At 39.0% G+C, this 12,938-nt stretch overlaps 2 protein-coding genes and 1 non-coding gene across 9 annotated transcripts in view; 2 read left to right on the top strand and 1 right to left on the bottom strand.

Moving 5' to 3' along the window:
• The first annotated feature begins 3,044 nt into the window (after positions 1-3,044).
• On the top strand, positions 3,045-3,150 carry LOC116456385 (U6 spliceosomal RNA). Its single transcript, XR_004244623.1, has one exon. It is a non-coding gene; the product is annotated as a U6 spliceosomal RNA (small nuclear RNA).
• Positions 3,151-3,729: 579 nt separating this feature from the next.
• TRMT5 (tRNA methyltransferase 5) lies at positions 3,730-10,657 on the bottom strand. Of its 6 annotated transcripts, none has more exons than XM_058429791.1 (6): positions 9,928-10,103; positions 9,099-9,217; positions 8,238-8,890; positions 6,234-6,358; positions 4,195-4,846; positions 3,730-3,913 (listed from the first exon to the last, which is right to left on the bottom strand). In XM_058429791.1, exons 3-6 carry the CDS (start codon positions 8,779-8,781, stop codon positions 3,828-3,830), a joined length of 1,407 nt encoding a protein of 468 aa, XP_058285774.1. In that variant the 5' UTR covers positions 8,782-8,890; positions 9,099-9,217; positions 9,928-10,103; the 3' UTR covers positions 3,730-3,827. The 6 variants fall into 6 exon arrangements, with proteins under 6 accessions (XP_058285774.1, XP_058285775.1, XP_031990639.1 ...); XM_058429792.1 differs by lacking the exon at positions 9,928-10,103 and adding an exon at positions 9,786-9,889; XM_032134748.2 differs by lacking the exon at positions 9,099-9,217 and having other exon boundaries at positions 9,989-10,657.
• The window catches only part of SLC38A6 (solute carrier family 38 member 6), a 68,700-nt gene continuing 65,970 nt past the window's right edge, over positions 10,209-12,938 (top strand). The window contains exons 1-2 of one of the 2 annotated variants that reach the window (XM_032134752.2): positions 10,209-10,347; positions 11,435-11,565. In XM_032134752.2, coding sequence (XP_031990643.1) covers positions 10,243-10,347; positions 11,435-11,565 — 236 coding nt within the window. In that variant the 5' untranslated portion in view covers positions 10,209-10,242. Of the gene's footprint in view, positions 10,655-11,434; positions 11,566-12,938 lie in introns of both variants that reach the window. The other variant, XM_058429794.1, reaches the window with a different exon arrangement.

The raw sequence follows: 12,938 nt of genomic DNA, 5'->3' as shown, positions 1-12,938 counted from the left end.
TGCCTTCATTTGTTTACATGACCTGCCAGACTTCTGAAGGCATTTGAATTTGTAATTAATGATCTAGATTAGGGTTCTTAAACATTTCCTGTAGGGCCAGATAGTAAATATTTTAGGCTTTGCAGGGTAACAAGCAAAATCGAGGATATTATGTAGGTACTTACAGAACAAGCTAAAACAAATTGCCACACTTTTTTTTCTTTCAAACTGTATCCAGCTTTATTAAAGATACTTTCCATAAACAATCATGGTATTTCAGGCAGGACATGGGCAGACAGTCATTAACAGTATACAACTTTCAAACTCTCTTCTTCAATGGACTACCAAAAATCAGCCACTATAAAACCCAGTGAAGTCCTCATCTGATGCTCTGAACAGGGCAAGTTTAGAGTGAGGGTTGACATTTCACATTTAGCATGTTGTTTAACAACTTTTCACAAGCCAACCCTGACTTTCAGGAAGTGAAATGAAAATGGCAGAATTTATCCAAAGATCCACAATCTAGAAATGGAACCACTGCTCTTTTGACAGGTGCCATCTCAGTGGCATCACTGGAAAGTCCAGATTGCCAGACACACTGGTAACCAATGACTAGGGGTCAGGTCCCAACAGATGTCTGGGCTTAAGGGATTAAGTCTATGCTGAAAGATGGAGAGGGAAAAGAAGACATAAAAATGAATTTGTTTTTCCATACCACAAGGCTTTTGTGCCAAGGTGGCCATGTGTGTCAAAGTCAGGGAATCCCTCCTCCTGGGAGCCTAGAGGAAGTTTCTCAAAACTAGAAGGGAAAGGTGTTTTCCCCACATCAATCCAGCTTCAGAGATATTCTATTAGTGACATATACCCCTTCCCCCAAAAACAACAATGAAGTGTTCTGTGTGCTAACAACATAGCTTAAAAAAAGTAAAATTCTGCATTTTTATAAAACTTGATAAAGAGTATTTCAAACTGTACAGTCACCAGAAGTACACAGTTATCAAAAATGCACACACTTCACTTGGGATCTCCAGCACCTTCCCCCTCCTTGCCAGTATCAGCTTTTCCCTTCTTCCCTTTGGGTACCTTCTCTCCCTTCTTTGCAGGGGCCTTTTTAGGCTTGAGCTCTGGCTTTGGAGGAGCAGGTTTAGCAGACAACCTCACAGATGTTCTCTGTGGTTCATCCTTCACCTTGGCTTTATCTCCTTTAGCATCCCCTTCAATCTTTCTCTTGGGCATGGTGGTGGCGGTGGCAGCGGGATGTGGGCACTGGGTGTGGGACGCAGCAGCACGTGGGCTTTGGTCGGTCCAGGGGTCGTTCTTGCCTCTTCTCCTTCACACTGCTCCCACGCTTTTTTAATTGACAAAATTCAAAATATAGTCCAATTTTTTGTAATGCCTTTTTTGGTGAGAATAACACTGCCTCTAATCACGGTTCTAAGTAAGTGTTCCCTGTGATCAAAATCAGTTGTAAATGACTGCCTATTAATGGTTATCATTAACCATTAATACTAATGGTAATAAGATTTTACACATTTCATCTTTAAAAATGTCTTCTCATACAGATAAGTATTGCCAAATACTGCTATCAATCCAGGAACATATGAAATTAACTGAGCATATTCATCACTTGGAAAGCATTTGTAAAATTCTTTTAGATTTCTTCCCTTGAAATTTGCCTTTTAGCATGTCATTATTTTAATCACTTCTTACCAAAAATTAGGTTGAATCGCCTCAATTGCAGTTAAATAGATTTTGAAACAGGGAAATTTCCTTTGTACTTGCACCCAGGTCCCTAAAAATGCTGAACTCAGAAAATATACTCACTAAAATTTGTGGGAATGGAAATCTTGTTTCTTGTTTTAACTTTTGATAGTATGACAAATGTGTAAGGATATTGTCATCAAATATTGTGATTCAAATATCGATTGTCAAAATGACTGTACCAGATTAAAGTTGTTTTGCCTTGTGTTTTAGGCCATTCTTGTATTGCTATAAAGAAATACCTGATACTGGGTAATTTATAAGAAAAGAGGTGTAATTGGCTCATGGTTCTGCAGGCTATAGGAAGCATAGCACTGGCATCTGCTTCTGGGGAGGCCTCAGGAAGCTTTTACCCATGGCAGAAGGCAAAACAGGAGCAGGCAATTCACATGGTGAAGGCAGGAGCAAGAGAGTGTGGGGGGCGAGTGCCACATACTTTTAAACAACCAGATCTCATAACTCATTATCGTGAGGACACCACCAAGGGGATAGTGCTAAACCATTCACGAGGGCCACATATAAGGGCTCACGCCTGTAACCCTCACGCTTTGGTTAGCTGAGATGGGAAGATCTCAAGCCTAGGAGTTCAAGGCTACATTGAGCTGTGACTGTGTCTCTACACTCCAGCCTGGGCAACAGAGCAAGACCCTGTCTCTAAGTAAAAATAAAAATGAGAGTCAAAGAACCATCCAGAATCATTTCCTTTTTAAAGTGACTATGTCGCTTTCAATGTCCTTAACTCTTTGAGCAACTGTTCTTGCAAAGGCCAGTAATCTTAATCAAGTTTATTTTCTCTGGACATACTCAGCTGCTGCATCCAAACATAATTAATTCACACCATCAATAAATGGCTTTGCTTGGCTAACAAATGATTCACTTGGAGACTTACTTTCGTTGCAGCCTCATTTTCATTTTGTGAAGAAATTCTGCTTTGTTATTTCCATTTTAAATTTTCTAATTTTTCTAACAGTTGCTTGCCTGCGAGTTGGGAATATGTGATGAGTGGTTTGTCTGGTAATGTCAATGGTTATTCTTTTAGCTTAGCTATATAGATGCTCTGTCATCTAATTCAACATCAAAATAATTCACACTCTTCTGTACTTTAAAAATACAATAAAGTCCACTTTTCTTGTTTTGCTATAATAGATATGCTCTGGTAATAAAAATTAAAATGTGGGTTCTGCTGTTGTAACAGCCACATCAGTGATTTGTGATGTGCCAAACAGCAGTGTGAAGTGATGACAGTCACATTCAGTGTGTGTTGCAACCACTCAACTCTGCTATTGTTCAAGAAAGCAGCTGCAGTCCTCACTTCAGCAGCACATATACTAAAAAACTGGAATGGTACAGAGATTAGAATGGTCCCTGCGCAAGGATGACATGCAAATTCGTGAAGCGCTCCATATTAAAAACAAAAAACAGCTGCAGATGATATGTAAACAAATGAGCATGGTATGTTCCAATCAAACTTTATGAACTCTGAAACTCTTAATTTCATACAATTCTAATTTTTAAAACTGATACATAATAGATGTCATACAATTTTCACATGTCACAAAATGTTCTTTTGATTATTTTTCAACCAATGGAAAATGTAAGAACATTATTAGGCCACAGGCCATATGAAAACAGGTGGTGGGACAGATTTGGCCTGCAGGATGTAGTTTGCCTGCCCCGTTCTAAATAATTTCATTTTTTATTACTTTTATGGTGATAGTTAATTGGCAGTAAAGGAGTAGTTATGTAAAGGACAACTACAAAGTGGTGTTAATACCTTCCTAGTTAGTACTCCATCACCCTACTTTCAAAAATTATTTTCCCTGAGAGAAAATATTTATTCATATTTATCTAATAAAAATTAGATATAATTTAAGTTATAAAATAATTGTATGTTATAATTTAGATAACAGGGAATGTATTTGGTAGCCTTAGTTCAGTTAAAGTTTAATTGGTAATCCTCAATTTGTAAAATAAGGCAAAGTACAAAGGTTCAATAGTAAAAACCGAACCCTAAAATTTTATTAAATAATACAAATTATATTTCACTACATGTAAGTCTGGCAGGGAGATGGAGAAAACATTTCCAATTAAATGTTTGAAGCAATTTGTGTTTTTTCATCTGAAAAGGCTTCAGCTGTCCTCTGCCTTTTAAGAGGCGGATCTTCATGATTCTCTGTAACAAATCCAGAAAACCTATTTTAGGTAAGATATTAACAGTTGAAAATACTCTTAAAAAAAACAAACAATATAGGCATGTTTAATCTAGTCAACTTAAACATGAAATAACATTCTTGCAGATTTACTATTTTAATGAAATAGCCTTCTATTAGATTGAACTAACAGAGTACCTTTCTATTAGACTGAACTAATACTGCATTAAAATTTGTAAAACTGGGAGGAACTAGTTACAATTGAACAGCAAGGTTTACATTTAATTTCCCAGAAACTGCTCACCTGGATTTCTGGTCTGGTTCTTGTAGAGTACAGCGGCAGGAATCTGAAAGGTGATGCACAGCATTTCCTTGTTTGGGGCCACATTTCTTACCAGGTGAACTGAACTGCATGCCTCCAGAGAAATGCCTAACACAGCTCCAGCCCTTTGCCGAACATCCTCAGCAGGGTTAGCATCTTTAGAAAAGCTGTAACAATGCACTATGGGAAGGAACTCACTGCTGCATGGCTGCCCATCTAAAAGCCATTTGAAAGCACTAAGAAACTCTATAGCTTTTGCTGGCAAGTTCATGACAACGTGCACAGAGGGTTTTCTTTCTTTTGACAGACCCAGCAGCTGCATTAACTCTTCTTTGACTGGTCCTTGGAGGAAGTCTTTCCCATCCAAGTTGAAGACTTTCACCTTTTGGTCCACTTTATTTAATTTACAGTTGTGCAACAGCCATTTATGAGATTCAGGATTGAGATCATTGGCAAATACAGTGCAATTTTTCTTTGCTACTGGAATGGCAAAGGGCCCAACCCCAGCAAAAACATCAAATAGGACATCCCCAGGTTTGAGAAGTTCTGTGATACGGCTGTGTTCTGTAGACAGACGAGGATTCCAATAGACTTTTGAAAAATCAAATTCATAGGTGTAGTTGTTTTCTCGAACCTGAAAAAAGGTGTTATGCTTTTTGGTTAATTTCCTTGGTCCTAAATCCTAACCATTGCTATTGGATAGGTTGTGTATACACACAGGCAAACACATACACATTTAAATTTACTACTGTAAGAGCCAAACAACAGTGCATTTAAAGGCATTTTAATTAGACTCCTGGTGTTTATGCTATTCCTAAGGCCAGTTAATATACTGCATTAGACTTATTCTTGAGAAAAAGTCATCTCTTTAAAGCCAAATGGCTCTCCATCTCAATCCTATAGGGCCATGGCCATAAAGTAGTTACCATATCACATGAGGAATTTTTCAGACAGGCCAATTAACTGGCTTAATTATACTCATGTCACCAGATAGACAAGGCAAGACCTACAATTTTGAAACAACACACCACCCGTATCTTCATGGTGGGTAGCCAAGTTGCAGACAGTACTTCTATGCAGCAAACAAGCTTCCCTCCTTATTTAGTTTTGTGTTTGTAAAAGGGAGCCATGGTAGATGTGTCACTGAATTTTGAGGTATTTTACTATGTTTTTAGACAGCTACTTGAACTTTGCAAATTTGATGTCTATAAATGAGAGCCAGTGTATAGAATGAATCATTCCCAGATTCTCTTTCCCAAATTTGAGTTTTCATGGGTAAACTAAATATATACAGTGAAGCTAATTCTTGAACAAAAGACTTTTTAACATTTCTTTTGGGTCTATTGTAGTAGACACCTTAAAAAACAGAAAATAAAACTTAAGTTACAGTCATGAAGTATGACCTCTGCCATCATCTTAAACTCATTAATTTATGCATGAAGAATCAAAGGCCAGAAAGTTCATAAGTTCTATAAATCTCATAGATAGATATATCTTCCATCTTCTGCTTTCCAGGACCTTAAATCCCAATTAGTGTGTTATTTTTTTTTTTCCTTCTCCCAACCATATCAGATGCTTCCGGCCAAATTGTTAAGGTTACAGAGGTGGAAATGTTTCTGCAAACTTCTGCCAACTCCAAGTCTTTCTGGGTATAACCTAGGAGGTTGAAATATATCTCAAGAACTATTTTATACATACTGTTCTATAACTTGCTTTTTGTCACTTATATTGCTTTCTGGCAATTGTCCATTGTCAACCTATCAATGGACAACTTATTTTAACAAATATGGAGCTAAAAAAACTTTAATGATGGAAATATTCCATTGTATCACTATATGAGAATTTAACCAATTCTTCTGAAAAGGTTTTATCAATGTTATTCCATCAATAGCATACATAAGTGATCACATTCTCACATACTCACCAACACTGGATGTTACAAGTATTTTAAATCTTTGTCATCTATTCTGATTCTAAACATAATATTGATGTACACCTTACTTGGAGATAATAAAATATACCTTTGTCATCATGTTCTGCTCTCCAGATAGCACTTCCATTTGGAAATTTCGGTACATATTGTCAATAATATTTATTTTATTTACTGCTGAGGTGATTCCTGGATTTTTGTCAATCATAACCTGGCCTAAAAGAAAAAATGAAAATCCATAATACTGCCTATTGGTTGCAAAATAAAAGCTAACATTGTTAATATGAAACAGAAATGAGCTGTATTTCTTTTGGTTGATAAAGACTGCACCTACTGTGTGTAATGTGGCATGCAATTTAAAAAATTCAACAGATGACTAAAGTTAATGTCTGACAGTTGCTAATATGCACACACAAAATGTTGGGTACATTTTTAAAGAAAACATTTTGAGGAGTTTGGGTCTACCTAATGTTTTTTCCATGTTTTACTAAATCTTTTCAAATGATCCAATAAACAAGGAACCAAAAAGGTAGATCACACAAGGAATTGGGAAAGAATGGAAAGAGATGTAAAGGACCCTGGCAACAAATGGCCTCAGAAAACTGTAAAACATCTGCCGGTTCCACTGGCCTCAAGCCAAATGTCTGTTTTACTGTGGCTTTGGAACAAATGCCCCCACTTTAGAAATATATGCCGGCAAAACAATGTTTCCAAAAAAAAAGAAACAGATTATTTAGAGTCCTATCTAAATTAAATGTTCATTTACTTCAGAGCAAAAAAGCTACAGAACTGGAATACTCATGGCCTTTTGATGAATCTATTTTTTTAGTTAGCACTTTAAAAAAGTTATAAAAATCTATATGCTATCTCATTGCATAACTTGATTTGTAAATCAGCACACAGTACCCAATTATACAATATCCTGAAATACAACCAGCATTTGTCCCATTTCTGATAATCAGATACTTTTTTAATATAGTATCAATAAACAAATTAATCATTGCTCTTACCCTTTCTGCTTCGTGTACCTGAACTCAACTTTTAAGGTACAGAATTTAGTTTGAAATGAGGAATGAAATTTATAAATTTTTAAAAACTATTCTGGGCCGGGCGCGGTGGCTCACGCTTGTAATCCCAGCACTTTGGGAGGCCGAGGCGGGCGGATCACGAGGTCAGGAGATCGAGACCACAGTGAAACCCCGTCTCTACTAAAAATACAAAAAAATTAGCCGGGCGTGGTGGCGGGCGCCTGTAGTCCCAGCTACTCGGAGAGGCTGAGGCAGGAGAATGGCGTGAACCCGGGAGGCAGAGCTTGCAGTGAGCCGAGATTGCGCCACTGCACTCCAGCCTGGGTGACAGAGCGAGACTCCGTCTCAAAAAAAAAAAAAAAAAAAACTATTCTGAAGGTCTATAGTAAAAGCTTTAAAATTACTACTGTATGAAAATGTTTCACTTTTAATGTATGAGTACCTCTAAGAAAGAAAGTTTATAAAATAGGAATGCCAGAGGAATGTTTGAGTTAGGGTAGGCAGTGACTCATAGGAAAGCCTAGACTTGACATTTGTCACAATTACAAGGATCTGCTTAAGTATTTATGTTACCACTATCCATTATTACTCCCTTCATCAATAAAAACAAAAGAAATGCGTAACAGGACAGTATGGTGCTTGACATATAGAAGAGGCTCAATTGGTTGAATCAATGAAAGCATAAGTAAACATCTTGCACTTTTGACTATAAAGTACCCAAATTTATGAAACCTAGTATTTAACATAGCCCTGAAGGCCTAACAAGTCTTGTGTACCAAAAAGATCTCTCCTCAATGTAGCTGCCAAAGCATGTGATTCAAGTTTAATCTACACTGATGTATTGGTGTACATAAAAGCCTGGACCAGTATTTGGAACTTGCTATGACTAAAGAAGATATTCCAAAATGGCCCTCAAAAGAGGGTATGTAGCTCAAGATCTAGCTTAAAGTTAACATGATAAAATGTTCTGCCTCTGTAACTTGGCGTTAAAAAAAAAATTTTTAAGGCTAAAATTAACAATTTGCAAATTCCCTTCACATACATGAATATTACTATGACACACGTACCAATTAAATGTTTGAAAGGCAGCTGATGATCTCGAAGGTTTAGGTGTGCAATATGTCCAACCCTGCTAAACCCTGAAGTTACATCTTGACCTTCAGGAAGCACAGCTCTCAAGATTTCTTCTGACTTAAAGTTTTCATATGTTAGTTCCAAATTGTATTTAGAGATCTGTGGACTGACATTAAGCTGCTCTAAAACACTGAGTTCTGCTTTCTCAAAGGAATCATGAGTAAATATTTTACAGGGATCCAACATGATTAGTCTACTTTCTTTATCTTCCGGATCTTCAATCACACGTCTTATGCCTGGGCGTTGCAATGCTGCCCTTTTTAGGGGTCGCATCAATTTATTGACTATTTCTTTCCTCACTTTAAGCACTGGAATGTTGACTGTCTTTTTAAAAGCTGTTCTATCAAGTTTTGTCATGCCTCGGACATCAGAAGGTGGTGAAAACAATTCAGAGTCTCTCTCATGTGTTTCTATTTCTGGCATGGTTGAGAATCTTCTTTGACCCAGTAAGAAAATACCAGGTGCTTCCAAAAGCATCTGTGTCAGGGATGTCCAAGCTAGTGGAATCAATGACTTTGATTCAGTTATGCTATGGCTTTCCAGTTTCAGAAGTCTTCTTGAGAATCCAAATGGCCTCCATAAGATCCTTAAAAAAAAAAAATTCACACACGACAGCTTTTGAGAATAAAAACCTAAATTCTACTATCTCAAATAACCTGTTAAATGCTGACAAATAAAACGTTTAGTGATGTGTGGGAAGTATACTATCTTTTCCAGACTAGGATGACTTTTCCAGGAAGTCGTATTAGTGGTAGATAATAGTGGTATATATTAAATTTACACCTTCAACCCACCTGCTCCCAGTTCAGAGGGCTTAGTGATCCATTAGCCATACTCAATGATCCTCTTCACCCACAATTTTCTAGATAATACATTTGGGATTGGAAGGCTGAAGTATGAGTTAAATAGTCATCTGTAAATGAAATAGTCATTATACATGACCATTACTAGTGGTGATATTTATTAGGATAGTCTCATGGGTGCTTATTGTGTCAGATACTGCGCTAAATGCTTTATGTACATTATGAATCTTGGGAGGTGTGCAGTATTGCACCCTCATTTTGTAAATAAACTAAAGGTCAGACGTAACCCACCCAAACTCTCCCAGCTGATAAGTGGCTAAGCATGTATTAAAACCTAGTTTTGACTGACTTCGGTGCTTGTGTTCTTAATATATTGCTCTGTTGTTTTCGATGCTTTACTGCCACATGTCCTGCCTTTAGAGGCTTCTGTATTTTGAGGACATACTCAGCTTTGCTGAGTGTTATATGCATAGTATCAGTTATTCAGTGTCTTCTAAAATACCAAAGAATCTATTTGAAAGGGGAAAGGGCCCTGTCCCAGAATCCCGTAAAGCAACGAAGTCTAATTTCACCGTCAGAGATCAAATTGGTGACCCTGGATAAATTACTATGAGTCTCGGTTTTCCCATCAGTAAAATGTGGCGAAAGGCTTTTGAAACATTCCTTACTAACCAGTACCTCGAAACTAAGCTCAGCACCTAGGCGGGTGGGTGACCTCGCGATGTTTCTGTGCCCATGCTGCAGCACAAGGCAGAGAGCAGCCCTGGGCGGGCTGGTACCTCCCCTGGACCATTAGCCCCTAACGCGGCCGCCACCTCACCAAAGCACCATTCCAATTCCCCACGTCGCTCTGCAGCTGGATCCGCGAGCCGACCCCTCACCTCCCGCTCCGGTACCGATCGGCTGTGGGTCGCGGGTGTATGGGCGTGTCTTCTATGACATCATCACTGTTCGCCGCGGAGAGGGCGAGCGTCATCAGATCACGTCGACTCGCTCCTCTCCTTCCAGGCCCTGGTGAAGTACGGAAGGCCGGAAGGGCCGGGCTCAAAGCTCCGCCTCTGGCGCGACCGGCGACTGGAGCGCCGGGCAGGGGTAGAGGCTCTCAGATGGACCTGGTAGTCAGCTGGAGAGCAGCATGGAGGCGTCGTGGGGGAGCTTCAACGCTGAGCGGGGCTGGTATGTCTGTGTCCAGCAGCCTGAAGAAGCGGAGGCCGAAGAGTTGAGTCCGTTGCTAAGCAACGTAAGTGGGCTGTGTTCGCTTCCCCGCGCTGACGCCCTCCGGCTTCCCTCAGGTGCCTGCCAAATAAGACCCAGAAAAAGAGTACCGCACCGGGACAGGGGAGACGCTGGAGCCTGAACCGTGGGGGATGGGGTCTGAAGGTAGCCGCCGAGATTCTCAGATGAGATTGGCGCAGTTATGAACGTGATAGCAGCCTAGCATACTCTAGAAAGAAAAGATGAAAAGCGTCGGGTGGAAGAGATGCAGCGTTGAGTGGAAGCTGCGAACATGATAGGATGAGCGGCCCTAGGATTATGTACTCACTGCTGTTAGTATCTTTGTCACCTTATTTTCTCCACCAGTCTCGTGAGGTCTTTGCAAGAGTCACAGGATTTTCCTCTTCCGACTTAGTCATGGGGGGAGGGAGAGTAATAAACATTTTAATACAGAAATTCTTAGCGGTAGAATGGAAGTGGCTTGGTAGTAAGTGCATAGAACGTTCCTGACCCTAAAGCCTGTGCAGTGGGCGCTCCGCTTTTTAACTCGAGTCCTAGACACTGTTCCCTGGACTTTGTTCCCATTGCTGTTTGTGGGGAGGGGGATGTTTTCAGGGATACTGCCAGAACAACGTGAATTGCTTCTATTTGTAATATTGTCACTGCAAGGTATTCCTGACCATCCTTCCAGTTTGGTAGAACTAATTCATTAGATATATATAAGTAGAGATTAGTTGTGCAGTCCTTGTAATTGAGGAGGAACAACTGCCCACAGCAGTCCCAGGTTGACTCAGCAATTCTTTAGTAATCACATGAGCTGAGGCCTTATCCCTCCTCTCCCTCCCCACCCCATTCCTATCCTGAACCCTACCTGTCTTGTTTACTGGTGGAAATAATTTTCCTAAGAAACCCTAGATTCCTGGAGCTGCAGTAGTGGGAGATGGGAAGGAAAGAAAAGGAAAGGAAACTAGTGTTGGTTAAGCAACGAGTGTGTCATACAAAGCCTGGTGGTTTGCAGCTTTTTTCCATAATCTTTCATTTATGGAATTTCTTCACGAAATTTTAACTTCACCATCCAAACATTTAACACTACTAAATTTGTGTGCTTACAGGAACTTCATAGACAGCGATCCCCAGGTGTTTCATTTGGTTTATCAGTGTTTAATTTGATGAATGCCATCATGGGAAGTGGCATCCTTGGCTTAGCTTATGTTATGGCTAATACCGGTGTCTTTGGATTTAGGTGAGTCTTCATATTTTACCATCACATTTTTTTTCCATTTTGATAATATACGGAGAAGTAGAGAGATTCCAGAAGGTGCTATTATACAATTTCTAGTTAGTTATTTCTGGAGTTTTAGCATTTTTCTTGTTATTCTTGTTGCTAGTCTGGACCTTGGAGGGCTACTACATAGCTTCTTAAATACACAGAAGTGTGACTAGTTTTTAAAAATGGGAACTCGATCCACATTTCATTTATAATGAAATATGACACTTAAGAGTGGCATATTCATTGTGTCTCCTTGGCCAAAGTGAATCAAAGCCATGCAGATTAACTTCCAAATAGCAATTCTGTGAGTGCAAATACAACACATAATCTTTTCATTCCTCACTGTCTCTTTGTATTGTTAAGTAGTCTTATTTCACTTTCTGAGGCCAGGCATGTGTTTTGTGCCTGTTCTTTTTTATGTTTCAGGACTTGGCTTGTAGGCCAGTTTGCCCAAAATAGAAGACAATCCTGGATATTCTGTGCTTTCGTAGTACTTTGTATATTCATTCTGTTATTATAATTGTTAGAATGATATGTTTGGAAATTAATATTCCCACTAAACTGAAATCCTTTATAACTGGAGGTCAAGGCAGGCAGATCACTGGAACCCACGAGTTTGAGACCAACCTGGGCAAGATGGTGAAACCCCATCTCTGCCAAAAATACAAAAATTAGCCTGGTGTGGTGGAGTGCGCCTGTAGTCCTAGCTACTTGGGAGGATTGCTTAAGCCTGAGAGGTTGAGGCTGCAGTGAGCCATGATTGGGCCACTGCACTCTAGCCTGGGTGACAGAGTGAGATCCTGTCTAAAAAATTTAAAAAATAGAAAAATACTTTATAACTGGACCTTATTCTTAGCATCTAGCACCACATGGCTAATAGAATGAATGAACAAGTTGGCTTTGTTTGTTGGTAGAAGCAGATCTATTTACTAGGAAATTTAAAATGCCTAGGGAGTCTTTTTTAGGTTTATTTCCTGCTTTTATTCTGAATTTTTTGATAAGCAAAGCAACTTTTAAGTAACCCAACTTCCTTTTATTATGGAATGTACTCACAAACTTTCATTATTTTTAAAATTAAAAAATATATGTGACACCTTAAGCAAGACATAGTCAGAGGACTTTTTTGATTCTCTTTGAAAAATCATAATTTATGCACCAGGGTCTTACATGCAGATATATACTGCTGAATGTGTGCTCACCCAGTCATAGCAACCATCATTTTTGGTGATGCTAAACTGTTATTTTGTGAAGTTCCTGATGTCAGTTTAATGACATTTGTACTTTTACCTCTCAATTTTATTTATTAACAAGTATTAACTGGACCACAGAGAGAAAAATTCTTCAAT

The sequence above is a fragment of the Hylobates moloch genome, unplaced genomic scaffold, assembly GCF_009828535.3.
Source record: "Hylobates moloch isolate HMO894 unplaced genomic scaffold, HMol_V3 SCAFFOLD_16, whole genome shotgun sequence".
Lineage (NCBI taxonomy): Eukaryota > Metazoa > Chordata > Mammalia > Primates > Hylobatidae > Hylobates > Hylobates moloch.
The sequence above is the reverse complement of the archived record's forward strand: the minus strand, read 5'-3'. Positions and strand labels throughout refer to the sequence as shown.